This window comes from Plectropomus leopardus, chromosome 3 (assembly GCF_026936395.1).
Source record: "Plectropomus leopardus strain MGB_pleo_1.0 chromosome 3, ASM2693639v1, whole genome shotgun sequence".
Taxonomy (NCBI): domain Eukaryota; kingdom Metazoa; phylum Chordata; class Actinopteri; order Perciformes; family Serranidae; genus Plectropomus; species Plectropomus leopardus.
In genome coordinates, this window is record NC_142178.1 from 4,242,703 (window position 1) to 4,270,339 (window position 27,637).

The 27,637-nt window shown below is 41.0% G+C and overlaps 1 protein-coding gene across 1 annotated transcript in view; it reads left to right on the forward strand.

The window, feature by feature from the left end:
* Positions 1 to 5,240: 5,240 nt before the first annotated feature.
* Positions 5,241 to 27,637, forward strand: part of zcchc7 (zinc finger, CCHC domain containing 7) — a 65,320-nt gene continuing 42,923 nt past the window's right edge. Inside the window, exons 1-3 of the mRNA XM_042485013.2 lie at positions 5,241 to 5,372; positions 9,197 to 9,819; positions 11,541 to 11,748. Of these exons, the coding sequence (XP_042340947.1) occupies positions 9,289 to 9,819; positions 11,541 to 11,748 (739 nt within the window). The 5' untranslated portion in view covers positions 5,241 to 5,372; positions 9,197 to 9,288. The remainder of the gene's footprint in view (positions 5,373 to 9,196; positions 9,820 to 11,540; positions 11,749 to 27,637) is intronic.

Genomic DNA, 27,637 nt, shown 5'->3' on the forward strand with positions numbered 1-27,637 from the left:
AGTCTCTTTCTAGGCTAGCTATGGATTCCAAATGCAATGCAAGTCACAGAGGGAAAATAGATGCTGCAAAGTTGAACACCAAATAATCATAAAGAGCCAAAAGCAGAGGAGCGACCTTTTGGTACCTAAAAATATATTAATGAATGCTCATTTAGACTTATAGTAATGCTGATAGGCTAATTTAGACGTAATAGGCTGTGTTACCTCCATTGTAAGGCTCAAATATGCCTTGTGTCTGCAGAGGGGTTTCTGAGTTGTTTTGTTTTTTTGTTTGGGGGTGGGCGGTGGGGGCTGCCTAAGATGCCCTAGGTGAAGTTTTTAGAAAAAATTAATTATATAGTATGTCAAAAAATATATATCAATAATAATAAAAACACCAGGGGGGAAATACATCATTTTGTTTTAACTGGATTATTTTTTCCCTTCACCTGTAACTGAATTTCCTGTCAGTTCTGTACAGTGTACCATATAATAATACAAAAAAAAAGGAATTGAAACCTCCAGCAGCATGAGTCCAGCTGTTTTTCCAGCATTGCATGAAGCTTGTGGTGTAAAAGGTGGTGTCCCTTCCAAAGGCCACGCAATGTCATTAGGGCCAGTGTTACATATCACATGTCTGAAAAGAGCTTCAGAGAGAGACGGCCCACTAAAACCTTAATATGAGTGAGAAAGCAAAGAAATATTCTGTTACACGACGCAGAATTTCAGGCTATGCCCCTGTGACAAGTCATCATTCCCCCCCGGCTGTGTTTTATCATTTGTTTCTTCCTGCATGAAGCTTTGCCACTGATTAGTACATGCTCTACTTGGCATATTAACTCCAGAATCTACTGAATCTCTCTAATACACCATCAGTTTCTTATCCTGCAGAGCTATTTGATGCTGTGATATCTATTAATTAATGGAAATATAACACCAATGTTAATGTGATTAAAAAGATCAAACTTTTAGTGATACAACAGTGATGCAGAGCGAGAAAAGCACCAGTGATGAGGCTTTAAGGTCACAAATGCTGTACATCCGGGGTGTGAGTGTGTGTGTGTGTGTGTGTGTGTGTGTGTGTGTGTGAATGACACGCAGAGGGCCCCATATGGGTGATGCATGGGAGCCATTTTTGTTCAGAAGCGCTGATCCAGGGCGAGTCTCTCTTTTTTTCAGAGGGAATTCCTCCTGCCTGGCTGCTTTGATACAGGCTGCCTGCTTGTATTTACATACATACAGTAACAAGGACGCCTACACCAGCAGCACAAGAGGAAGCAGATTTTTTTTTCCAGCAGAACTCGCACTACAGAACTGAAACAAGCTGATGCAACCAGCTGCGGTTGGAGTCTACACTTTCAGTCACCATCCAAATTATATCAAGAGCTGCAACCAACTATTATTTTTGTTTTAGATAAAACGACTGACTTTTTTTTCCAACTAATTGTTTTTTGTTTTGATAGTGTCAGAAAATAGCAAAATGCAATATTTATTTTATACTACAAGAGAAAATACAAAAAAATATTTGAGAAGATGAAACCAGTTAGTGTTTGTTATTTATGAAGGGGGGGGGGGTTACAACATGGGGGAGGCACGTCAAATAATTTTTTAAACACTGGGGAGGGACTTATGGTTGTTGGTTTTGTTTTTGGTATAGGGAAGGGACATGCAACTTTAAATGGTTGTATTTTGGGATTATTTTAATTACTCTCCGAACTATGTTTTCTTTGAAAAAAAATTCTCAAAAATTATACCATTTATCATAGTCAAAAACTGTAAAAACACAAATCATGTGATTTTTACTTTTCCAGCAGTCATTAAACACATTATGTGCAATGAACACTTCTGTCAGGAAAAATAATTTAATCAAATCTAAGATTATGATAGTGATATTTAATCAAAATCACTTTTTTCTACATGTCATGTCTCATTTCAAATGTTTTAAAAAATAAAACATGCAACCAGAATCTGTTAAAAACGGTAAATCCTGTGCACCTGTAGCACAACATTTTGGGCCCGACGCATAAGCAGCCTCATTTTCGGCTGTTGAATTTTAACTTGTCAAAAGGTAAGTTTTAAAAATCTAATAAAGGTCCAGTCCAATAAAGGTCATGCATTTTGCCCCAGTCACTCAGGGAGGCTCAAGAAAGAAACAACTGTAGCTTCATGGGAGGGTCAAGATAAAAAAATTTAATAAGGTCACACCTTCACCACCTCCTTCCTTGGATAAGTAACCTATCGTTCCTTGAACCAATTATCAAAACAGTGGGTGATTATTAAATAATAGGTTAACAAGCAGATTGTTTCATCTTAATTATTTCCTTAAACTGCTGTACTTAGGAACACATGTCATGTCATTGCAGAAGATGCACCTCAGGTCAAGATTTATGAAAGAAAAAAAATGTTTTTTGTGAAATCCTGCCAAGAGTGTTCATCCAGAAGACTAAATCCAAGCAATAGCAGTGTTGTGGGCACAGTTGGAGCATTTTTCAGTCTTCAGACAGGTACATTTGTACACAAATGACCATCAGTTGCAGAATATTGCCAATACGCCAGAGCACCTGACGAGAATCCTGTTTTGATAACCCCCTCCATCCAGAGTGTTGGCTGCAGCATCTGGCACCAAATGAAAGCCGGAGCTGCCATGCCACATACAAACACCATCAAATGAGAGCAATGACATGCTTCTTTTAACTCCTTCTCCTCAATAAAGATCATTCATCAGGCAGAACCATCCCTCCAGAATGTGTGATTGGAAATCGGGGGACTTTAAATCCCTGTCCGGGACACTCCATCCATCTTCAACACGCCAGTGGTCTGGACGCTCGGAGATGAACCGCTGAACCAGATGCCTCCTTTCAGCCAGCCCCCTCTACCTTTTTTAAAATAATAACAGTAAATACCGCCGAATGCATGGAACCCAAAATCAGGCAGCCACATCACAATTTCACTGAGGCAGTGAGGCATCCCGAACCTGCATCCAATTTAGAGAGATATGGGGAGCAGAGGAGGCGCAGGGCCCCCATATGCTTTTCCCAAAAACAAAACAGATGCAGGATATTAAGTGTGTGTATGTGTGTGTGTTGGATGTATACATGAGCTAAAAGAGGTGATAGTGTTGAGACATGAGGTGCAGCCTAACCTTTGGAAGGAAACAATCCAACTCTGTGATGGCCTTTCCTGTGTTGACACGCATGGAGAAACCTCTGGAATCAGATGGCATTCACCCGCTGATTCGCTATCATCAACGCCATTTGCTCACTGTTATTATGACGGCAATGCCTATAGTTGGATATACAGAGTTCACAATTATTCTCATGATATGAAAGGAAGAGAAAAGATTGATGTTAATGTTACACAGTCTTCATGGGAGCCAGGATGGCATAATTTTGCTGTATTCTGTGTGTTATAAATATGACTGATGGCAATAGCCAGTCTGTTGAATTACATTTACATATAGATTTACATTCCCATCAACATGTAATAATAGCGCAGGCCTGAAGGTCTGTACAAGTTACTCAGACACTCATGCACACACCCAGTGTTCACACGCACATATTCTGACATTTCAGAGCTAATACTTGTGCCTTATTGAGGAAGAGGAAGAAAATGCCTCACATCCATCAGGCTGACAATAGTCTGTGTGGTGGAAAACAGTGTGGGGCTCCGCTGGATCTTTTGTCTGCAGAAATATGAGATATGATGCCTCTGAAGTAAAGCAGCCCAGTTTACAAGTTCATATCAACTTGAATAATGACATTTTATAATCAGAGTACATGTTTTACATAATGTAGTCAGGGTATTCTCTAAGTTCATATGTATGTGCAACCATAAGCTGATAGTATTTTGCATTACAGTAATGTTCAGCTAGCACCGTTATCCCTCCGTGTGTTTTGGGGAATTTTATTGGAAAATGGCAGGAAATATGTCTAAAAAACCCAAATGGGCTTGAACCCTTTGCCACCAGGACACACCATATCCATGGACAGATTATGAGACAGTGGGCCACAGAAACACAGATTTTGTGATTTTTACCTCTGTTTTCTGTTGTTGTTTTGCATTTCTTTGTCGTCATTCTGCATATTTTTTATGATTTAATGCCTCTTTTAGTTTATTTATTACTGTTTTGGTTGTTATGTGTCTCTTTGCCGTTCCTTTGCATCTCTGCTGCGTCACTTTGAGTCTTTTCCCAGGACAGGTTACAGTAATTAGAGTGACATTTTGTAGATAAAGGCTGGGGGGGCCCTTCACACTTTGTGGTCCTTGGTCTGTGCCTGGGAGGCCTGTTCAGTGATACATCTATCACCAGCTCTGTTATTTTGAAGTTCAGTTCTGGCATGATTTCTTCATTTTTTATTCATTCATTGTTTAATTTCGCTCAGAGTTTTGGGATTTGAGTCCTCTCAAATGGAGCCCAACTTCTATAACTGACAGTTTTACATTAGGCTATAAATGTTTATGGTCCCTGGTTTTATTTATTTGACTTATCAATACTAGCAGCATGGTGGTAAAGTGGTTAGCACTGGTGCCTCACAGCAAGAGGATACCAGGTTTGAAACCAGGTTGGGTCAAGGTACGGACCTTCGGCGAGGGGCCCTTTGATGTGGCGTTTGCATGTTCTCCCCATGTCTGTTTGGGTTTTCTCCAGGTTCTCCGTCTTTCTCCCACATTCCAAAAGACATACAGGTTAGGTGAATTGGTGACTGTAAATTACCTGTAGGTGTGAATGTGAGCGTGTATGGTCGTCTGCTGCTATGTGTCAGCCCTATGTAAGTCTAGCAACGGATGACAGCAAGAATAGGCTCCAGCCCCCCATGACCCTTAAGAGGACAAGCGGACAATTTTTTCTTTGGACTTTTTTCTACTTTTTTATTAACTTTTTATTAGCTTATACACCACTCACAAAGACTGGCACAAACACACATCTATACAACAGCAGCAGTAGCAACAACAACAACAACAACAACAACAAGGGACAAAAACGATCAATCTGACTTCTGTCCCTAAATCAGAATGATCTGTGCTGCAACGAGGTTTGTGGATTTAAGGTGGCCCCTTGGACACATGCCTTTAGCGTTTCTAAAATCCTAGCTGCAGCCCTGACTGATTTTCAAGTATTGCTTTTCATTGATCACTTCAACCCGGAAATGTAAACACTAACCCTACAATATCCAATAATTACATTAATTACCGGCGCTTTGTGGCTGCCACAATCGCTCACGGTAGTCTGCGCCACTCTCACTATTATTCTCACACTGCAGGACAGAGTGAAACGTTACGGTTGGCCAACCTATTTTCATCTGACAAACCCGGAAGTTGTTTGTCTGTCTCCCTCTGGCTGGAGGCAGGAGAGCAGCTCCGACTCTGTAACCTCTGGACTTTGTTGGATAAAGGTGAGCTAAAGCTTACTGACATTAAATTTGGAGCAAGTAAAGTGCTAACGTTGAGCAGGGCCACTTTATTTCCATGTATTTGTTTACTTTCCTGCGTGTTTGTTACTGCAGTGCTTCCTTGTTTACATCCGACCGGCTGCTTTGCTTGCACGTGGACAGACAGCAGGGACACATGCTAACCGTCGACATGTGGAAGGGACCAGACATAGTCACTTTTAGCGACAGTTTTCGGGCGCCTCTATGTTTTTGGTCCAATTATACGGTAGTTGGTCACTTAACAGTAGCTTTTTACGGAGCTACCCTTTACCTCAGTTCACCTGCTAGCTCGTTAGCATTCAGCTAGCCGATAGGCTAACTCCAGTTTCAGTGCACTATTACTGACAAAAACTGTGATTTCGGCTTTTTTTATGTTGTTATATCACAGTCAGCTGTGCGTTGTATGGTAAGGACCCCATCCTGTCATACTACACTGTGTGTGTTGTCCTAAACAACCAAACTTTATGTAAACACCTGCAAATCAGTGAATTCAATCAATTTATTCCTACTCCTCCAAAAATTGACATACATGCCCCGACAAAATATTTTGACTTTGTCATAAGCAACACGCTGTGTACAAAGCAGATATATCCAAATATTTAAACAGTTCTGGAAGAACTATCCAGTTCCTCAACTTAAGTAAAAGTAGAAATACTACATACACAGAGAAACATTAGTCAAGTGAAATGTTTTCAAATTAAATTCAAAGGACCTACAACAATATGTACAATCATGTCAAAACTCATTACACAGAATGCATAATGTAATCTTCATATTACTGGATCAGTGTTCTTGATGTCTTAACAGCAGTGTGTTGTAGTTGGTCCAGGTGCAACTAATGTCAGCTACAAAATTGATTTTTGAGTAGTTTTATCTGTTACAATAAGACGATCATTTGTTTTCTCAACGTAAAATTTTAATCTGCAAAACTTTTTTAACCTTTTGAAACCTGGATCGACATAGTTTTTCTTGTGCTGTATTTAGGCATCTTTCACAAGCATTTAAACCTCTGAAGTGTAAGTTTCTTTTAAAATCAAGCCAATCGATTCTTTTCTTTCTAGAGAAAATTATCAGAAAATTCTGCTTTAAAAAAAGGGTGGGGCGGGGGTTCCCTAGAAAACTGTAGTTCCAATTATTATAATTATATATATAAAACCTATGCCACAGAAAGAATACATATTTTTAATTTTATTATTATCATTATTTTTAGTTGTGGTAGTATGTTTTGAATTCATATATATCTATCTATCTATATATCTATAAATATATATATATATAAATAATTAATGCTGCATTCAATTCAAAGTTTTAGGTCGTAATATCCCAGTTGAGATTTTGGACTTCTGACCTCCAAGTGTTCCAGGTGCCCAACACCAAACGTAAAGAAGAAATATTATAGACAGTGACAGTATTTCTGTGGGTAGTCCATGGACAGTTGCACCATCAGCAGGGTAACCTCCCTATATTTTAATAATATATTAATATTTAATACAGCTACTACAAGTAAATACTAATATTATAATACTAAATACTAATGTTTTGACATAAATAGACATGCACAACAAGTTTTACTATACAGTAGTAAATGCATTGTTTTAATGAAGACATGCAAATATACTGTATGTTGCCTTTTAGTTGATTTCTTACCATTTAAACTGTGGTCTCCATGGATGCTACCATTGTTGTGTGATGTCAGACGGCTGAAGTTGGGGTACATGGATTTGCCCTGAGTTCACAAGTAGAAATTCCAGCTTTGAGTGGTGTTCCATTGTACTTTTTCTAGTAGGAGATTGGAATATCTCGACTTCCTACTTTGAATGGAACGCAGCATTAGACCTGAACTTTTCCTGTTGTGACATGTTCAACTTTTTTCTGTCGTAAAAATGTGAATTGTCCCACCATAACAGGTGCAACAAAGCAAACAGGAGAGTCAGAGATGTCAGTCAAGTACAGTCCATATATATACCCACACAGTCTTGTCCAGAGCTTTAATTAGGCCGAATAAGTGAACACACCTGAACTTGGGGACCATGACCGTGCCGCAGCTTTACATTTCACCGCTGTAAAACACAGTCAGTCATTTGTGAGCTCCAGGTCTCTGTGCACTGCTAAAACTTCCAAACTGTCACTCTCCCCCAGCAGCCGGTAAGACTCTTCTTTCTGTCCCTTTAATCCCTGGCGGCCGGCTTGTGACCGTGTAGCGTGGCGTTTCTGCGGTGTGTGCGGTCTGGGAGCCAATCATCTCCAGCCATCATGGCACAGACACGCAGGACTGGACAGAGCAATGGGCCGGTGCTCCTTCTCTGTCCAGTGTGTGTGTGTGTGTGTGTGTGTGTGTGTGTGTGTGTGTGTGTGTGTGTGTGTGTGTGTGTGTGTGGGTGTGTGTGTGTGTGTGTGTGTGAGAGAGAGAGAGAGAGAGAGAGTTAGAGGGACAGAGATTGGGGAAATTAGCAGCACAGTGTGTGTTTAAAAGAGTTTAGAAATAAGATAATTTCACAGTTTCTAACATAATCTTTAAAAGTGGCCCCAGATCATTTCTTGTTAACTTGTTTGTTGACATATGAAAACCTGAAACATAGATCCAAGCTGTTTGTTGGCACCAAAGCTCTGATAAAACAGTAAAAAAAAATGTGAGTGCAGCTGATGCATGCGCTCTCTCAGATTTGTTAACAAGCCCCAGTGGATTTCAGAACAAGACCAAAGTCTGTGGCCATCCTGCGATTGTTCCTCTCTGCTGTAGATTATAGTTAGACATAATATTATTTGCATGAAATGGATAGTTTAGAGAGGAATATAATTAATAAGCAATCTGGAAACAATGTGTCAGTTTGATATTCTGAATTGATACCAGTGGATAAGATATTGAGGTGTAAAAATGATTGCTCTTAGGTTTTAAACACAAAACAACACTGATATTTGAATGATAATGAAAAATTAAGTCCAGAGTGTTTTATGCTTTGGGAAATGGTTGGCATGACAATAACAGAAAGTTTGTTTGAGTAAAAATAAACTGTCGTAATATTGAAAAGAGATGTTTTTTCATCAAAGTGTAATTTTAAAACAGTGTGACAGTATTATTACAAACTGCACATATTTTGTTATTTTTATGCCTCCTCACAGCCGATAGCCAAGGCCAGAGGCACTGTGTTTTCATGTTGCTTGTCCCATTTTCCTGGACATGATATCTAAAGAACACCTTGAGGCAATTTCTGCAAATTCGGCACAAATATCCACCTGGACTCAACAATTAACTATTTGGAATTTGATGGTCAAAGGTCACTGTCACCGTGTCTGTCTCATGCTAGTGTACATGAATTTTCTTGAAATTTGTCTCATAGAAATGCTCACTTGGCCATAACTCACGAATTCATATGCAACTATGAAAAACAATTCACGCAAAAGTCTAACAAGATATAATGATGAAGGGATGACATTTTATGTTGAAAAAGTCAAAGGTCAGCTTTACTGTGACATCACGATGTTAGCGTCACCTCCCTGGCCGTTACTCAACATCATATCAGGGGAGATGTTTGGTCAGATACTGATTTGGTGATATTAATCTTGGATGTCCACCTTGAAGCTGTGCAGGTTGTATAGATCTGCTGCCTGTTTGAAGATGTATGTGAGGCATCCATGTTTTCACAGACATGGATGTAAACCAGAAGTGTGAATTGAGGCATAAAACCATAAGGCAGTAATTCCAGTTACATTTTACTTTGGATTGCAGTTGTGATGACTTGTGACGCCTATAATAACTCCTCTTCATTTCTTTGTTTTTATCCCTGCAGTCCACTCCAGCTGCCGAGCTCTCCATCTCTCCGAATGTGAGTGTGTATTCATGTGTGTTCATGTGCGACTGGAATAAGTGTGTTTTGGGGTGATGTACTGTGCGTACCAGGAACGGGAGGAGTTGGAGGATGATCTCTATCAAGAGGATGAAGAGGACTCTGAGGGGTCAGAGGTCAACAGCGAGTTGGAGTTCCGCCTCTACAGCCAGCTCCACTACTCCTCTAATGCCGAGGCCATAGAGGAGCAGGAAGAAAGAGGAGAGAAGGCCGAGGGCCCGGACAGCCGGCAGCAGGAGGTGCCTGAGAACACTGCAGATGTTAACGAAGAACAGGAACAAACTGGAGAAAGTAGACCTCCGTCACCTGATTTGAGCAAGGTACTGCAGCAGCCAAAGAAGAAGAAGAAGAAGGAGGAGGAGAAACTTGCTAAACAGAAGAAGGTTAAAAAAAATCCCAAAGCTCAGAGGTCGTCCGCATCAGTTTTTGAGGAGGTCATTGTGATTGACTCCAGCCCGGATGTCATCTCCATCTCTGAGGATGACTCTCCCGATGATGAAGAAGGGGTCTGTGCCTTAAAGGCTGGAGGCTTACAGCGACTGCAGACTTCCACCCCGGCCCAACAGGTAGAGGAAAAAAAGAGCGAGATGCAGTGTGTGTTTGCTTGTGTAGAAGAAATTTACTATACACTAAGCCCCTCCCACCGTAGTAACCATTGTTTCACAGCTTTCCTCTCACAATACATTTGGATTTTACATTAATACTTATGTCAAATGTACCACCTTTAAGTTTTTTTCCTCTTACCTGTAGTGCTATCTATCATTCTAGATCATCTCTAGATAGTTTGCTGTGAGTTGCCGAGTGGTGGAGATATTTATTATTGTTTTTTTTTTAAATGTATTTTATTTATTTAAAAGAGACCATGCACAGTTTACAACATAAATGTTACAATTTGATGGACCGTACCAGATTATAGCTTAGAGCTAATTCGAATCTGCAGTCCCTTGGCAAGTCAGAACAAATACACAGCACAATGACATGACATTACAAAGTTGTACAAGAGGAAGAAACAAAAAAAGAGACACGCAAGACAAATAATATACACAATAGCACATGCGGTAAAGTGATACAAAAAAGACAGACAATTCAACATAAAACTACACAAATCACATACTTACAAAACACAATAAAAAGCTACATACAGTACAACAGTGCATCACAAGTGAATGCTTGTCAAATTAAAAAAAATCGTCAGGCAGTGTTCCACTGATTTGTAGCTTTTACAGAAAAAGCTGATTACCCAAAGCAGTGCCATGAAATGGTATGTTACAGTCCCTTACAGAGGCTAATCTAGAGGATTCAACAGAACTAAATTTTTGCAATTTTTATCCCTTTAATGTAGAGCTGATAAACACACAATTCAATCCATTCCTTGCACTTTTGCTTATGCGCTTTTGGTATTTGAAGGCATAAAAGAACAACCACTAGTACAACAGCCCCATGCACACCGCTTTAATGTGGGGAAATCCAAACCTTGACATTTCTGACATTAAGTAGTGCTGCTTTCACATCATATTGAATAGATAATAGAGAAATTCACGTAGTGTTGATTTTTGAGCGCTTTGAGCTCCACCTGGCCACTGTAGTTGTCCTACACGCTTCGAACACGGGAGTCAGTCTTTCCCACAGAATTAGAATTCTGTGTGTGGCGGTAGCCTACAACTCCTATACGCAAACCTTTCCAAACCTTTCTTTTTTTTATCTAGTGTGTGTGTGTGTCCTTTTTTCATGATTCTGTGTCGTCCGATGTTTTTCAAATCCGTGAACGCAAGGCAGGCAGAACTCGCTGAGTTTTCCCTCAGCTGCAGTTTTGACTTGGGTCGCAGGGTAGATAATTGATCTTTTAGTCCTGCCCGAGCTGATCAGATTAATAGATGAAACCTGCAGACTTTTTAGACCCAGCGCAATAAACGGTTAAGTTTTACTTTCACTGCATCTGGCAATCTGCTGCTCCATCTGTGCCCAGAGTCCACGCTGTGCTGCAAGTGTGGTGAAATACCAGATGGTGTTTAAATATTCCAATAGTGCTTCTATGATGGTCCCACTCCAAAAATATAAAATCAATATGTGGTGGCAGATGTTTTAATTTTGGTGGTCTGCCAAAAAAGAATGTGTAGTAAACCCTGGAAGAAGTTTTAGTCTTGTAAACTCATCACTAGCTGCTACTAAACCCTACCCTGTGTACATTTAATTCATAGCTAGTTTTTGGAGAAGAAGTCTCTGTGTGCTGTGTGTGTGACAACTGAAAACTTGACATCTTCAATATGGTTGTTGTTATTTTATCTAGGGAACCAAGAAAAAGAGTCTCAGCGAGCCAGTGACTGTGGACTCCAGCAGCTCAGAGTCTGACTCAGAAGAATCAAAATCAGAGTCTGACTCGTCTGATTCTTCTGACTCGGATGGTCTAGAGAACTGGATGATCCTGGGTCGAGAGAAGCAGGACGGAGACCAGAGCATCTCGCTCAACCTGGAGGGAGGGTCTGACAGCAACACAGGTGCATTTTTGTTCATGTTTGGCCTCATCTGTCTGTGTGTGTGTGCTGTTTGTGCTGGGTGTGTTGTGCATTGTTCAGACTTTTGTGATCTGTTTTTGTGTATTTGAATGTGCGGACAATGTCTTTCTGTTTGGTCCAGCTCATTCAGAACACTTAGCCCACCTGCAGCACATTGATAAGGAGGGGGCACAGTGATGGGCTACACTCTGCGTGCGCATGTGTTTGTATGTACATATGCAGCATCTGTGTCTGCATGTTTACGAATTTGTAAGCTCTTAGCATTCCTGGCACTGTCTGCCCAGTCCTTCGCTCCTCTGATGCATCTTTAAGTATGTTTGTGTGCATTATGTATTGATATGTGCGCGAAGGGCTTGCGCGAGCGTGCATATTTGTGTTTATAAAATATTCCACTTCTAATCAGCATGCATGTGTACATACATGCACATACCAACAGTCATAACGCTAATGCCAAAAACAAACAAATGGAGAGACAACAACGCAGGAGGAGGAGAGGGAGGGGAGGTCAGGAGAGATGGGAGTAATCAAAAAATGAATAAAAATGTTCCCTGCAAATCTCTTCAGATCTACACATTATCTTAACCTGCAGCCTCAGCAACCTCTCCAGCAACCTCTCCTGCTCTCCCCCCCTCCTCCTCCTCCTCCTCAACCCTCCTACCTAACTCTCTCCCATCTCATTCTTTTATCCTATTTTCTCACTATTGTGGTCTCTCTCTCCCGCTCTCCCTCTCACTGTTTCTCCCTCATTTGAATTTCCCTGGGCTGATGTTTCTGCAAGAGTGCTCACTGCCTCCTCTACACACAACTAGGCTAAAGGAGGGGGTCTGGAGCTGGTGGGAAGGCTCGAGGTTTTGGCCCAGTTTTGGGAGGAAAGGAGGATTTTAGGTCTCTGTCTCTCTTTCGCTCCCTTTCTCTCTCGCTTGCGTCTGGCTTCTCTCTGTGATCTTTGGAGCTTGACCTCATGTCTGCACATGGGGGGTCATGGGTGTGGTGTGGAAGGGGTCTTAAAGTGGGAGGAATGGGGGAGGGTTTAGCCAAGGAAAAAAAAAGGAATTGAAGGCAAAGAAATTTGAAGGACGAGCCTCAATAGTCTTGAGCTGCAAGATAATTCGATTCTACACAGAAATTCTTAGCAGGGGTTGAGTTTGTAGTGTGTGTTCACTCTGAGGTAAAATAGGGAGGCAAAATATGTTTCTCATGAATCCCATGAAAAGACCAAAACCAACAATCACTTGATCCTTACAAGAATTGCCTAATATTTCTACATATATTGCAGAGATCCATTGTTGTCCAAAAACTATTAAAAACATTTTAAGGAGGCACGTAATTGCACTAGTTGACATATTCATTCATTACAATGAACATGGCTAATGTGTACAATATTATCAAGATACTTAAGTCATGATACACCATTATTGTGAATTTTAACTTTTTGCGATTATGCTGTTGTGAGTATTGCGATAACATATACTGCGATATATATTGCAGTTTATTACCTTTTTTCAACTGCAGATTATGTTACCAAAGGTAAACTTTGTCAACATCTGTTTTATTTAACAAGGTCAAGTTTTTAGTCCTGTTCATCTCACTACTTGCAGTAAAATGTGTCTATTTGACTGAAAATGCAATTGATTTGATTGCATTATACTGTATTTTATTATACAAGAAGGCTACCAAAAGTTTAATTTTCATTTTTAATATTAATAATTGGATAAAAACAAAAGATACTTTGTGTCCTTGCATCAATACAATATCGCCATGCAAAAATATGGCAATACTGTGCTGTATCAACTTTTAACCGCCCAACCAAAGTGCTGTAGGTTTTTTTCAGTCAGTTCTGCTGCTGTAAATACTGACGAATACACCAAATGGGTATTCATCTACAGGTGAAAATATTTTCCAACAAGTGCACTATGTACTTCTGTTTAAAAAGTGAGTCAGTGAGCAGTTTTTAAAAGATTTTTGTCTTCACAAGGAACAAAGCTAAGGCTGAGAGTCACAGACACAGTTAGATTGAGAGACAAACTAACACAGTTTGCTTTGGTCTTTTTCATGTGATCTGTTGACAATAAGAAAAGTAAAGAATTCACCAGTTAGGGTTTCATTGTTGTGTAGCAGAAGTGGGCCTTTCACCTAAGGCCAGCTCTACCAATGTATGTATTTTAATTAAATACATTCTTGTGAAATAAACTGTGAACTCTTTACCCAAAAGGTAGTGGTGCTATTTCAGATGATAAAGTTGATAAGAAGGTACAGTACATGAAGATTTGGGTGGCTAACCTCTCTGCTAAACACTTTCCTTGGGAAAACCCAGCCAACCTTGGTTACTCAAAACAGTATGCATATTTACAAAAACATCAGGTTTGATTTTGACAGCTTTCCCACAATGCTTTGCACAAGGGGAATGAAGGGGCTGGTCAGAGCTGCAGTACATTAAAACAGACTTACACCTTTTTTCTTTTCTTTTATGGGTGTGTCCTTTTTTATCATAATGTGCCCCCTCACTAAATTTGGAAGTTTTTGCAGGTCTGTGAATGTAGCACAGGCAGAATTCATAATGAGGTTTTTTTCCCTGAAGCAGCAGTCTGTATAATTTGAGTCGCAGGGTGGATAAATGATCTGTTGATCTGGTCAGAGCTGATGGATGAGAGTAGCTGCTGCAAATTTTTAGACCCAGCAATGAACGGTTAAGTTTCACTGTCGTACCTGGCGTTCTGCTGCCCCGTCGGTGCCCAGAGTACATGCTGCACTCCAAGAGTGTGGTGCAATCAATAGACAAATGGTATATTTATTCCAATAGTGCTCCTAATGAACAGTCCAGCTCCAAAATTATAAAATCAATAAATGTTGGAAGATGTTTTGATCACACCAGGCAGACACAAAGATGTGAAACCCTGATAAGTATCTGTGTTTTCACCACATTAATAATAATGTGTCGTTGATCATTGAAATGATATATTCATCCAGATCGATGTGTTGCAACACCCCTACTTACTATTTTGATAGTGGAAGACAATTATTTTGATGTACTTTTCAAGCTGAAATGCAAGAACTTTTCTGGTCCCAGCTCCTTACATGTGAGGATTTGCTCAGATTTATCATTTTAAACTAGATATCTTAAAGTTTTGGACTGTTGATAAAACAAAACAAGACCTTATGAAGAAGTCACCTTGAACTTAAGAAAACTGAACATATTTGACAAATTTCAAACATTTTCTAGAGAAAATGAATAATCCATTAATTAAGAAAATAATTGCCACATTATTAATAATGCAAGTAAGTGTTTAGCCCCAGTGGCATTTCAAAATGGTAGTTTGATTTGTCTGAATGAACTCTCTATTGCATCATTTACTTTTAGTTTGAAATCGTTACTGTACTGATTAAAGTGTATTAACTCAATATGCACGTACTGCAAAAACACTATACTATGAAATTGAGTATACAGTTCAAACTTTACACAATAGGTGTGTTACATGGAGCTGGATAATTCTCCTCTTGTTCTCTTTGCTGGTGGAGGTTAAATTATGCTTCAAGCCGAGAGAGAGCACCGACTTATTTTCGTCTTCTGGGAATTTGTTCCACATACCCTTTTTGTTTTACGTAGAAATGGAGAGAGAAGGCCAATTTTAGGTTGAATTTTTATGACTACAATAACCGTTACATCCATAACCCAGGGCTGCTGGGTAAATAATAAAGATTGATTTCTGTTTTTATATGCCATGTTATGTGTAGACTCCTGTAGCCAGATAGCTTTTTTCACATTTGTGTGTGTGTGTGTGTATGTGTGTGTGTGTGTGTGTGTGTGTGTGTGTGTGTGTGTGTGTGTGTGTGTGTGTGTGTGTGTGTGTGTGTGTGTGTGTGTGTGTGCGTGCGTGTGCGTGTAAGTAACAGGTTTGCACAGCAGTGACTAATAGTATTTGTACGCCTAAACCCCATCTCAGCATCACCATCAAATCACATTCACTACACTTAGTCTCCCCCTTTTCACCCCACAGAAATTGAATCCTTTCATCCTCTTTCTCTCTTTCTCATTCTGTCTCTCCCCTACATGGTGTCACTTGTTCACATACTTTTACAATCTAATCTTTTTCACTCCATCACATATGGTTTTTATCAAATACACGGATACACACACACCCTGATGCACACACAGAAGCCCGAGTAGCTATCTGTCACCTGGCTGTACGGGGGCAGCTGTTGGTGGGTGGATCTGTAGGGACACTGGATAAGGAGGAGAGAAAAGATAGGAGAGAAAAGGGGGATGAGCGAGGGCCGTCTGCCTGTCCGGCAGCCATGAAGCAGCAACCAGACGGAACAAGAGAGAAAAAGCAGGGCTTCCCAAAATCCAGCTCAGTGCCTCTCCCACCCGGAGAGGTGTGCGTGTACATGCCCGTGAATGAATCGGGGGGTGTAGGCGGGGTGTGCTGAAGCTAAACTTGAATCGTAAGTGGTTAAACTTCACTCAGTGGTCACACTTTTTTTTCTCCTCTCTTCTTTTTCTGTTGCTCCCCCCAGTTCTCTCCTTCGCTTTTTTTTGTCCCCTCGGTCTTGGTCAGTGCACACCAAACTTTGTTTGAGGCTTAGAGAGTCAGCTCTGGCTTGCTATCGGGGTGGCCGATCACATCAGAGTGTGTGTCCATGTGTGTGTGTGAGCTTCACAGAAAGTCTTAGTGAATTAGAGGGAAAGGAGTGTGTTTGTGTGTCCAAAGGTTAACTCTCTATATCTCACTGAGGAGGAAGGTAAGCTCTTTTCCTTTCCTTTCCTTTCCTTTCCTTTCCTTTCCTTTCCTTTCCTTTCCTTTCCTTTCCTTTCCTTTCCTTTCCTCTTCTCTCCTTTCCTCTCCTCTCCTCTCCTCTCTTGTCCTCTCCTCTCCTCTTTTTTCTCTCTCTCACTGCTGTGTTCTTTACGTAGTTTTCATGCTGTTCCAATTTCCAAAAAGTGTTTTTATACCCTTTAATGTGTATGTTGAAAGCCGTTTCTCTCTTCACCTTCATATGTGTGTGAATGTTTGGGGCCTGCAGCTCCTCTCACTCTGAGACCTCAGTTGGCCTTTGTATATTTTCAAGTGCGACTCATCTTAACTCACATGCCAGCGTACTGTACGAACAGAGCGAAATATGGATTTAGCTGGCTTCTCTGTGTGTTTGCGGCTGCGGGTATCGGGATTGTAAAATGAGATTACAATGGCATGCTGGGTACCACAGTAGGTGTGTGTTGGTGGCTCTGTGTGTGTTTGTGTGTGTTGTGGGTGTGTGGGTGGGCGGGCGGGCGCTGCAGAAGGGAGGCATGGATAGGATCAGCTCTTATCTTGGCTGCCCAGTGCCACACGAGGTGTAACGCCACACCCACACTACCACACAGTGTGTTTGAACAGGCACACACACACACACACACACACACACACACACACACACACACACACACACCATGAAATCGTTGTGCCATAGTTTGACTTGTATTATCCAGTTTTTACAGAGGATATGCAAATGAGATGAGACTAGGCCTAATATTAGCGCATGCTAAATAAATCGTAGAAATTCAGTTGAAAGCCCGATGCTTTAATTTTTTTTAAAAAAGCTTTGGATTTAACAATTGTTTGATGCCGGCGGCCACTGAAATGTAATGACAACTGTAATCTGGTGAATTAAACGGCATTTTCTTTGTGATATGAAAAATCCCTTCAGTCAGTGGTCGTGTCCGTTATCCTGCCCTTTTGAGTGCAAGAGGGTTTACTTCTGTTTGTCAAAATAAATTCTCCGTCTCGCCTTTAACGTTATAACTTGACTTTGCTCATCCGATTTTGGACATACTTATCACCGGCAAGTGTGATGCTACTGCTTTGTGGTATTTTTTTTCATGAATACATATATATATAGATATATATCAAATCTCACACTCTTCTCTTGAACTCACCTTCACCCACTGAAAGAACAATTTAACTCAAAGAATGTACAACCGCAAAGGAAGTTTCAGTGCATAGTCTTTTTTCTGTCTCATTTAACTTTTTATTAGTGTGTCATTGTTGAACAGATCCACTGTCGGTACAGTTCTGTCGATTGTTTAATCCCTTGTTTGCTGTCTCCCAGCGTTTTCCTATTAAATATGGGTAATATGATTGATACATGAATGAAGAATGGCAGAAAGGATGCAGCAGAAATTTCGATCAAATTTTAAAAATGCTATCTTGACCTTACATCCAAAGAAATCTGTGTGGACAGACGGATAGCAGGACTCAGCATCAGACAGAGGGAGAGAGAGATGAGAGCGGGTAAGCTAAAGTGGATCAGACAGGCCTTGAAAAGGATCGGCCACGGTGCTGCTGTCGGTCAGGGCCGGTTTGTCTCCAGGCTAAGATCTCAGAGTGACTCCAACACGGCCGGATCTCTGTCTGCTTTGCACACACTGACCTCCAGCGCTGTCTGTCAGTGTGTGTGCGTGTGTATGGGTGCACGGGTGAGTGTAGTTCTTACAGTGGAACTTCTTCAGATAACACTTGACCTCACGTGGCTCCAAAACCGCAAATCTGGTTTCGGCACTGTGTTTTTCAAGATAAATGAAACAGCTGTTTATCTTGAGCGCCGTTTCAGATTGGCAACGTGTTGGACACCATGTGAATCGGGTCGTTTGAAGCTTTGAATTGAGGCCGTTTGGGTAGTTAAATGGTAATTTAATGATTTTGATTTGATTCTTAAAAGGATTTGTCTACGGTGGACTTAGCTCTATGGTTTTGGACAAATTTAAAATTGAACAATGTAATGTAGCAAAATGGTTCATTTTATTTAATAATACAAATTAAACGACAGTAGTGTTTTTTGGATGCTTTGTTTATTTAAACCTTTTTCTACCTTTACTAGCACTTACATGCCAGAATTGCTATCTGAGTCTGATCCCTGCTGTTAGTTACTACAGACATTTTTTCAATTTCAGCTGTGCTACTTCTGCAGAATGTCTTTCTTACACGCTGATATGAGGTGTTTATTTATACCACATTTATCTGCATCTGGAAGAGACAAGCCATCCTGTCCGAAAGTAGTCTTTGTCAAAATAATCTATGAAAATTTCTCCTTTTTTTTTTCTTGGAAACTTTGACTAAAAAACACCCACAGACATCTGCGGTTGTGGCTGCAGGTGCTCATTTGTATTAATGCGGCTGTTTGTTCTCAGCATTTAAATATAATCTTGTAGAAAACATTTCGGTTAAACTTACAGACACACACACACACACGCACACATACACACACACACTGCAGGCCGGGTGTCTTAAAACCATGTTCCTTCTTTTAATGGCGTTTATTTTTAAGAAAAAATAAATACATATCTCTTATTTATTACAGACAATGATAATTATATTTTGCATTGTAGAGATGAGAGAACATTGAAGAGTGAAAGTGAAGGTGTGATGCAAGGTTCAATGTTGTGTGTGTTGGAGTGTGAAGGCGTGTGCATCTAAAGACAAAAGTGTGTGTGTGTGTGTGTGTGTGTGTGTGTGTGTGTGTGAGAGAGAGTGAGAGAGAGAGAGAGAGAGAGAGAGAGAGAGAGAGAGCCGGTGTCAGCCTCACCACGCCTGAGGTGAGCCCAATAACCGTGCCCTGGCCTCACTGGAACCAAGTTTCACCGTCTTTAGTTCCGAATAGAGAAAGAATGTGACATAAAATGAAATAGTTTTCAACACTGTACGTTTTTTTTATGTGGAGCTGCTCAACTGTGGTTTTTGATTTTTTTGCGATTTTGAAACGTCATATTCACTGCAGAAGGTGTCAGAATGAATGTGATGTATTTTTTTTTCTCTTTCATAGCAAAAACATAGCATTTTTCAGTAACTGTAGCCTGGAGGTAGGGGTAATAAACTGGAGACCAGAGGGTCCCTACTGTAGTTTAATGTGTGCGTGTGGAGGGGGGGATAGCGTAGGGAATCCCTGTCTTCTTCTTTAACCTTTATTTAACCAGGATATCCCTTTGAGAGGGAGAATCTCTTTTCTAAGGAGACCTGCCGCAGACATTGTGCCCTGCAGCTACAGGATAAGACATCTAGACGAATTCACACACTGAAACACACTCATGTATGATTAAATAAAACTTCTAAGCCTCAACACCTTAATCCTGCATTGTGTGTTGTGGCGGCCAGACTATAACAGTATTTTAAATGTCATATTGTCATTCCGCTTGGCCCGATGTACGCCACCTTTTTCTCGTCTTTTTCACTCCCTCGTGCATTTCCGCTGCCCGTCCTGTCCTTTTCAAGACCTGAAGAGAGGGACGGGAGGGACAGAGAGTAGCAGAGGGAAAAAAATGTCAATTACAATTACCAATAATAATCATTATAATTAAGCAATCACTTAATAGGAAATCAAATTATTGTGGGGGGTGACAGTGGGACAGAGGGAGGTCCCGCGAGACTGTATTAATTTCTGTTCTTTTATTTGGCCGGAGAACTTTCCCCTTATTGTCTTTCTGTGGCTTTTTGGACTGGGAGGGGTCGTCGAGAGGGCTTTATTAACTGGTAGCCTAGGGTGGTGATATTTTTTTGGGGATGGAGGAGGGGAAGGGTTTGGAGGGATATGTATTAATATTAATACGTTTTTGGGATGAGGAAGAGGGGCGAGGGTGGGGAGCAAAGGCAGTCATGGATCCACAAAATCACCCGCTCTCCTCGCTACGTACCCCACCCCCACCCCACCCCAAACACCACCCACCCACCACACTTTTTTTACCACTCTGCTCTTATTCTGTGGGCATCAGCACGACAAAGCTGTTTTGGAATCAGAAGTTCAGTTTAACAGTCAACAGGATAAGAGGGAGAGCCCCAAATACACTTGCATTTAGGGTTAGTGTGCTTGCTTCGGTATGCAAAGGGTTGCCTAATAATAGCTGGGCAATGTTTTTCACAAGGTCCCAGAGGATAACTGTGTGTGTGTGTGTGTGTGTGTGTGTGTGTGTGTGTGTGTGTGTGTGTGTGTGTGTGTGTGTGTGTGTGAGAGAGAGAGAGAGAGAGAGAGAGAGAGAGATTCTTGGCAGTGTACCACACAGACACACAAGTGTGCTTGTTTAGCAGTTTCCTCTCCAGAGGCTCCTGGCAGTGTGTATGTGGCCATTCCAAGGCTTCTCCCCATGTCTCTTAATTAAGGCACTCGTCAGACAGAGACCAGCTGGGCCTGGTCTGGCCGAGCTGGCACTCACCATATTTCAGTCAATCTAAACCCGTCCCTCGTCCTCCTTGTTTTCTCTTTCTCAAACACTTTCCCCCCATCTATCCCTCTTTGCTGATTTCTTTGTTTCATTTTTATTTTCTTCTGACTTCACTCACTTGCTTTGTGGTGTTTCATTGCTATATTGATGCTCGTTCTCTTTATGTGTTTACAGCACGTGCAAGCTTAAGTGCTTGACCTTTCCATCACACCTGCCTTCAATAAAGCACTAATTAGGAGTCCCATTAGGATCCGAGAGCGATCCAGTTAATAGGCCCTTAAACACCAGGATTTAGGTGTTTGCCGGAACACGCTAAAGACTCAAGCAGTCGTCCTGGGAGGCAAATGCCAACTCTTAACAGATGAAATGCAAGTAATTATTCTCTGACGGATGGAAGAAAATATCTTCAACCAAAGATTTACCTTTCGTTTGAACACTCGTGGGGACACGTGAAATAGAGGGTTTGGCGGCCCTCTGACAGAAAATTTTAAACATTCAACACTTAACACCACATTTTGGTGACTTTTTTATGCACCAATTTCTGCCTTTTTCTGTATCAATTTGTGGTGTAAATGTTTTTAATTTTGTTTACTAAGGGCCCCAATGGGAGGGATTGACTGAATAAATCAGCTGAAAGACTGAGCTTTGTTAAAAAAAAAAAAAAGAAGAAGAAATTGTGGAGGCTTTCTGGGGTCCCTCTCAGATCTTAAAGGTGCAAAATTTTTGGTCTGCCTCTGCACGAGGCTTTGTCTCTTAACTCAGCTAGAGCCCAGTGAATGTCTGCTTATGCTGCTGCAACCTCCAACCACGTCTTTCCCCGAGAAAAAGAAAATGGGACTCCGAAAAAGAAAAGAATGGGAAAGTAAGCAAATTGACTTTGTTAAAAAAAAAAAAAAATCAAACAGTAGCCAGAGAGGAAGGCCAGGGGGGGCATTGAAATAGTGTATACCAAGGGCTCAGAATAGGGTGCTACGCCCCTGCCTCTGCTACTTTTTTGGTTTTTATTGGGGGGACAAATACAAATATTCTAAACATCCACGCCATTGTCTTCAACAAAAATGCATTGTGGTGCTAGGGTTCCAACAGTATAAGATTGTGACGTTACATTAACCATCTCAGAAAATATCACAGTTTCATGATTTTTGCCTCGAGTGCACAATTTTCATTAATATCAGTGACAATAATCCTTCATGGGATGAAAATACACATTTTCTTCAGTTGAACAAATGCTTCCTTACTGTAATTAAAACTAAAGATCATTCTTAATTGAAGTACATGAAAAAAAGAGATTCTCTGTCCAGTTGCATTTTTTTTGTTCATTATAGTTAGATAAGCATTAGTATACGGTATGGTAACTGTCAATTTTCTTACCACAGTATACCTTAAAACTGGTAAATAGCTGCTACCTGCACTTAAGTGGTGCTTGTGTCTCTTGCTAGATGAATCAAACAGGATTTAGGCCATTTACTCATTGATTTTCTACTTTAAGGATATTTTCAGTGGGTCCATTGCTTGCAATTTGACTGAAAATGCTTAAAAAAAAGCTTCTTTGGCTACAGCTTTTTTAAAACTGTCACTAAAGACTAAAGACCAAAAGGCACTCCCATCCCTTACACACTCATGCAAAGACATAGCATGAGTGTGAAACAATTGGATATATTAGAGAAAGATACAGCAATGTGATCAGTGAGGTCATCAACAGAAGTTCATTTATCGGCATGATCTTTTGGATATTTCTGAAGCGAGCACAGGCGAAGGGCGGGGACGGAAATTTCGACATCTGCCCACATCCATACCCGCCACTCCACCTTTCTTCCCCTCCAGCTCTACCCCTCCCTCCATCCATCCCATTTCTTTATTCCTCCACTCCCATTCCCAACCATCCTTCCATACAACAAGACCAAGCCCTGGTTACGTGGCTGTTGCTATGCTGGGCTCGTAGGGTCAGGATTCACGCTATAGGCTTTCCTGAGCTAATCCAGCTTGTATCTGAAATCTGTTTGAGAGGTCACACAGCTGACAGTGAACACTGTATCATCATTCTGCATATTCAGGCTTTCAGAATGGCCTCTAAAAGTGATAAATGGTGATTATCAGTGGGGTGAATTTCCTTTGTTGGTAAACTGGCCCAGCATCACTATGACTGATTGTCCCTGCACATCTGGTATATGACATTATGTGTCTGTGAATGAACTTTAAGTCTTTGCTCATGCACGTGCTGCCGAGGGCACGCATGCGTGTGCATTAGCACACCTTGGCCGCCCCTTTATCCGGGGGATTATGGTTAAATGGAATGCTGAGATTCTGGCGGCGAGCGCCCGATAAAGCCGAAGTCGGTGTTGGGAGAGAAAATTAATTATTGAGGATAAAATCAGAGCGAAGGAGATAGTTACCAGCTCGTTGGGGAGTTTAGTCATTGATATTTCGGCGCAGGCTTCCAGACAACAAGCAGAGTTCATCACAGCCTTAATGTGAGACTTGTTTCGTCTGTCTGGGAGTGTGTGTGTGTGTGTGTGTGTGTGTGTGTGTGTGTGTGTGTGTGTGTGTGTGTGTGCAGACACCTACGAGCAGGGCTTTGCAAACTTTGAAAAGGTTTGGTCAGGGAGCCTCGAATGGGAAAGCATTTGGGTTTTGTGCAGTCTTTAAAAACGGATCATGGTCTCTTAAAGCCCCTGGATTTCTCATATACACTGTAATCCCATGTTTGTTTTTCAAACAACTTTCGCATTAGTTTGAACTAGATTTATATGCAGTCTTACCAGAAATGAATTTAGATTTTGATAAAGTTTGAAGAGTAATTGTAAAAATCAGATACTTAGTGTAAGAAGCATTATTTTTAATTTAAAGATGTTGATTCCAAATGATTCTCATAGGCTTTTTTTCTGAATTTCTGTGAGTATTAAAACATATTGTCAGCAAAGTCAAATAAAAAATATTATCAAAGCTGGATTCTAGATAATTTGATTGTGGTTCGTTTTCCCCTCCTTTTAGCAGATTTAAACATCGCTCTGAATTAAGAATGTTTTTTTAATCTAGTTGTATGTTGAAATTTCTGTCTTTTTAGCCTTCAGCAATTAGGGCTTTTATGATGAATTAGTTCTAATATATATGTTTTTAAAAACAAGAATCCAAACCTACTTAACAAGTATATGAAATATCCCAAATATGGCAAAAAACTGAAAAGGTTATTTCATGTACATGAGAAAAACAATCTCGGTCTCATAGTTTAAAGAAGTTTGGGATTTAAAATTGGACAGTAATATTTCAAGCATGTTAGAATGGATTGATACTGAGTGGTTTCAATTAACTGTTCTGTGTTATGGTTTGATGTTCTCGTAGCCTGCAGGAAAGTTGTTTTTTTAGTGTTGCCCAACTTACCACTGATATACCACCTGGATTTTCTTCTTCTGTGGTTTTGAACTCATGTTTTTTCAGCCTTTTTCCATCTATTTGTCTAAATTCTTTGTGCCTAACTGAGATCTACTTTGATTAGAACTAACCTAAATAGATATAAGTGTCTCTCTCTTTGGGTATGTAGCTACCAGGCTTTTTTTTTGTACAACACAAATAATGTGAATCAAACTAGAAGACAGACACTTGTGCTGTAACAGCTCACAGTGTTTAGGTTATAATGTGGAAATGGTAAAAGTAACGCAGCCTATAAAAGCGTTACATGATTTTCCCTTTTTTTAGAGTCCTGAGCGGTCAGTGTTACAAATCAGCTGCGAACAAATACCCGTCCCTGACCTTACAGGACTCTCTGTATCCAGACAGATTTTCATGCATGCGCTCATATGTCTTGTGTGTGTGCGCGCAGGTGAGCGCATCTCTCTCCTCTGAGTGCAGACTGATCAATAGTAATTGGGTTGAGTGTCTCAAGCCTGGTTCTCTCCTTTGTACTGTGGGCCTTTTGTAGGCTGACACAGGGCCAGAAGAGAAAGGGGGACAGGGGTAGAGAAAGAAAGAAAGAAAGAAAGGGAAGAAAGACGGGGGGGGTGTGAGATGGAGAGAAAATGGAGGATGTTTGCAAGTCGACGAGCATGACCGACTCCCTCAACCAAATCTCCGGATATTTATTCAGCATTACTCACTAATCTAAAAAAATCTTCCTCCCTTTCTGTCTCTCCTCTTTTCTTTTCATTCACACTGGAGGCATGGAAGTGTGTGTGTGTGTGTGTGTGTGTGTGTGTGTGTGTGTGTGTGTGTGTGTGTGTGTGTGTGTGTGTGTGTGTGTGTGTGTGTGTGTGTGTGTGTGTGTGTGTGTGCGCTTCCAGCGAGGGGATACTGTAGGATGATAAAATGGATAACTTGTTAAGATGTATTTAACAGGCGTCTCACCTCTTCCTCTTGCTTACAAACACACTCCTAGAGAGTATCTCTCCATCCGCCTCCCTCGCCATTCTGTCTCTTTTATGAGTTCCATAAAAGCGACGTGTGTTGAGCGAGGGCGGCAAGCTCCAGCGGTATTAGCAGGGAGGCATTAGGCATAAACTCTAAGGTATATTAAAGCAACGGCCCTGTTGTTCATATAAACACGCCAATTCAATTTAGCCTGCCCCACGGGAATGGGATTTCAGCAGCTAGCGAGAGCAGGAGGAGGGAGGGTGGGTGGGTGAGTGGTGGATGAGGTAAGACAAGAGGAGGAGGTAGGATGAAGGGATCTTGGGCAGTAGCAGGAAGAGGGGAATAAAGACAAGGGGGGTGAGGAAGAAGGGAAAAAGAGGTCGGGCAAAGATGCAGAGATTGGCATATGGGAGTGGCATGGCTGCAGGAATTCATTATTGCTGTTGCATTAACTACCATGACGTAAGGACCTGTGTGTTTGTCTGTGCATGTGTGCAGTGATAAGCAGCATAGACACACACACACACACACACACACACTGGCAGGCAGAGGGGCTGCCAGCGTCTGCCGTTGCACGCTTGGACAGAGCGTTATGTGGGAAACCCTACAGTTATATTATTCAATCCAAATTCAAATGGGCTTGTCAGGAACGCTCCTGCTTTTTATTACCTGTCAGAAAAACCAAGGGATGGACAGAGCAGAAGGGAGCAAATTAAACGACAGTAAATAAGACCCCTATCTCTCTCTGCTCTCCCCTGCCATTCTGCCACTCCTCCCCTGCGCTGTATTTTGGACGCACACACACATTTAGAGATTTTGACAGCATGTTGTTGTTGGGCTCTATCTGTAGTTTACCTTAACCAGGTTTTATCTGTCAATCAGATGCAGGAAGACCTAATTATTTAGTTCATCACTGAATGCAATCTGTAGCCAATGTGGAAATAAGCCAAGACTGGATTTGATATTAAAGGAAACGTCTGTCCGATATTTATTTAAATGGATTTGATGCATCTTGACATCTGTAAAGGAATCCTGGGAAATTGAGGGAAAGAAATCAAAGAAAAAGAGGACCTAGAGGGGAGGTGGATCTAAAGGATGAGCTGTACATGTGGAGAAGTGGGGGTAAAGCGTGGTCTTTCCTTCTTATTACACACACACACAAGCACACAGTACACCCAGAGCAGCCTCCTCCCATCTTGCCCCTTTCAGCCAGGCATAACCTCTGCCATCTGTCCATCCCCCCTCCTCCTTCCTTTAACCCTCCTCCTCCACCTCCTCTGCTCGTCGTCCTCCTCCAGACCCCCCTCTGTTCATTTAGGGCCTTTTTTTCCCCTCCTTCACTCTCCGATGGCATTCACAGAGTCAGAGGGATAGTCCTCTATCTGTGACAATGAGAAGAGGGAGAAGCACAGATGCTTAAGTCAGAAGTTATTCAGTTGTCCAAAACAAAGAGTTAGTGCAAAGCCACAGGTTTCTCCTTACTCACATTGTATCATTATTCTTTGTTAAACGTATTCTAGCAGATAGCCGGGTTGGGGGGCTGCACATTTTTTAAAATCTTGTGTGTCCCCCTTTTTTTTATCATTCTGTGTCCCCTCCCTAAATTTGGACGTTTTTGCTGATCTGTAAACTTAGTGCAGGTGGAGCTTGTCATGAGGTTTTTTCACCTTTTTTTCAGCAGTTTAAAGAGTTTGAGTTGATCAGGACAGATGGATGGATGAGAGGAGAATCTGCTGCAGAGGGAGTGAAAGCAAACTTTTAGACCATGCACCTTTAATGGTTAAGCTTCACTTTCACTGTGCCTAACATTCTGCTGCTCCGTCTGTGCCCACAGTACTCTGCGCTTTGAGAAGTGCAATGAACAACTGAACAGTAGATATAACAGAGCTCCTAATGAATGGTCCAGCTCCAAAAATGAAAATGAAAATAGAAAATGCTGTTACCTGCTAGTCTAGGGCTTCATTCCTGCTTCTTCTTCCCCCTCTTAATTATAATACAGTTTAACTGATTAATCTATATGCCAAATAACAGAGATGACACATTTATCTTAAAAGTAATTTGTGAAGGAAATGTTTTGGTAACAATATTTTGTTGTTTTTTTTGACTGATTGTTTGACAAAATAAACTACAAAAAGACATTTTTTGCATCTCTGATCATAGAGGACAGGAATCTGTAATTGTTACTTTGTTGTTATTTTTTCAGGCATTTTAGAGTCTACGCTAAAGGAATAACAGGAAATGAAAGGAGAGAAATTGAGAACAACATGTAACAAACACAAGTTGTCACATCGTGGCGTGATAAGTGATCACTTTATGGCGTGAAACTTTTTGTGTTATATC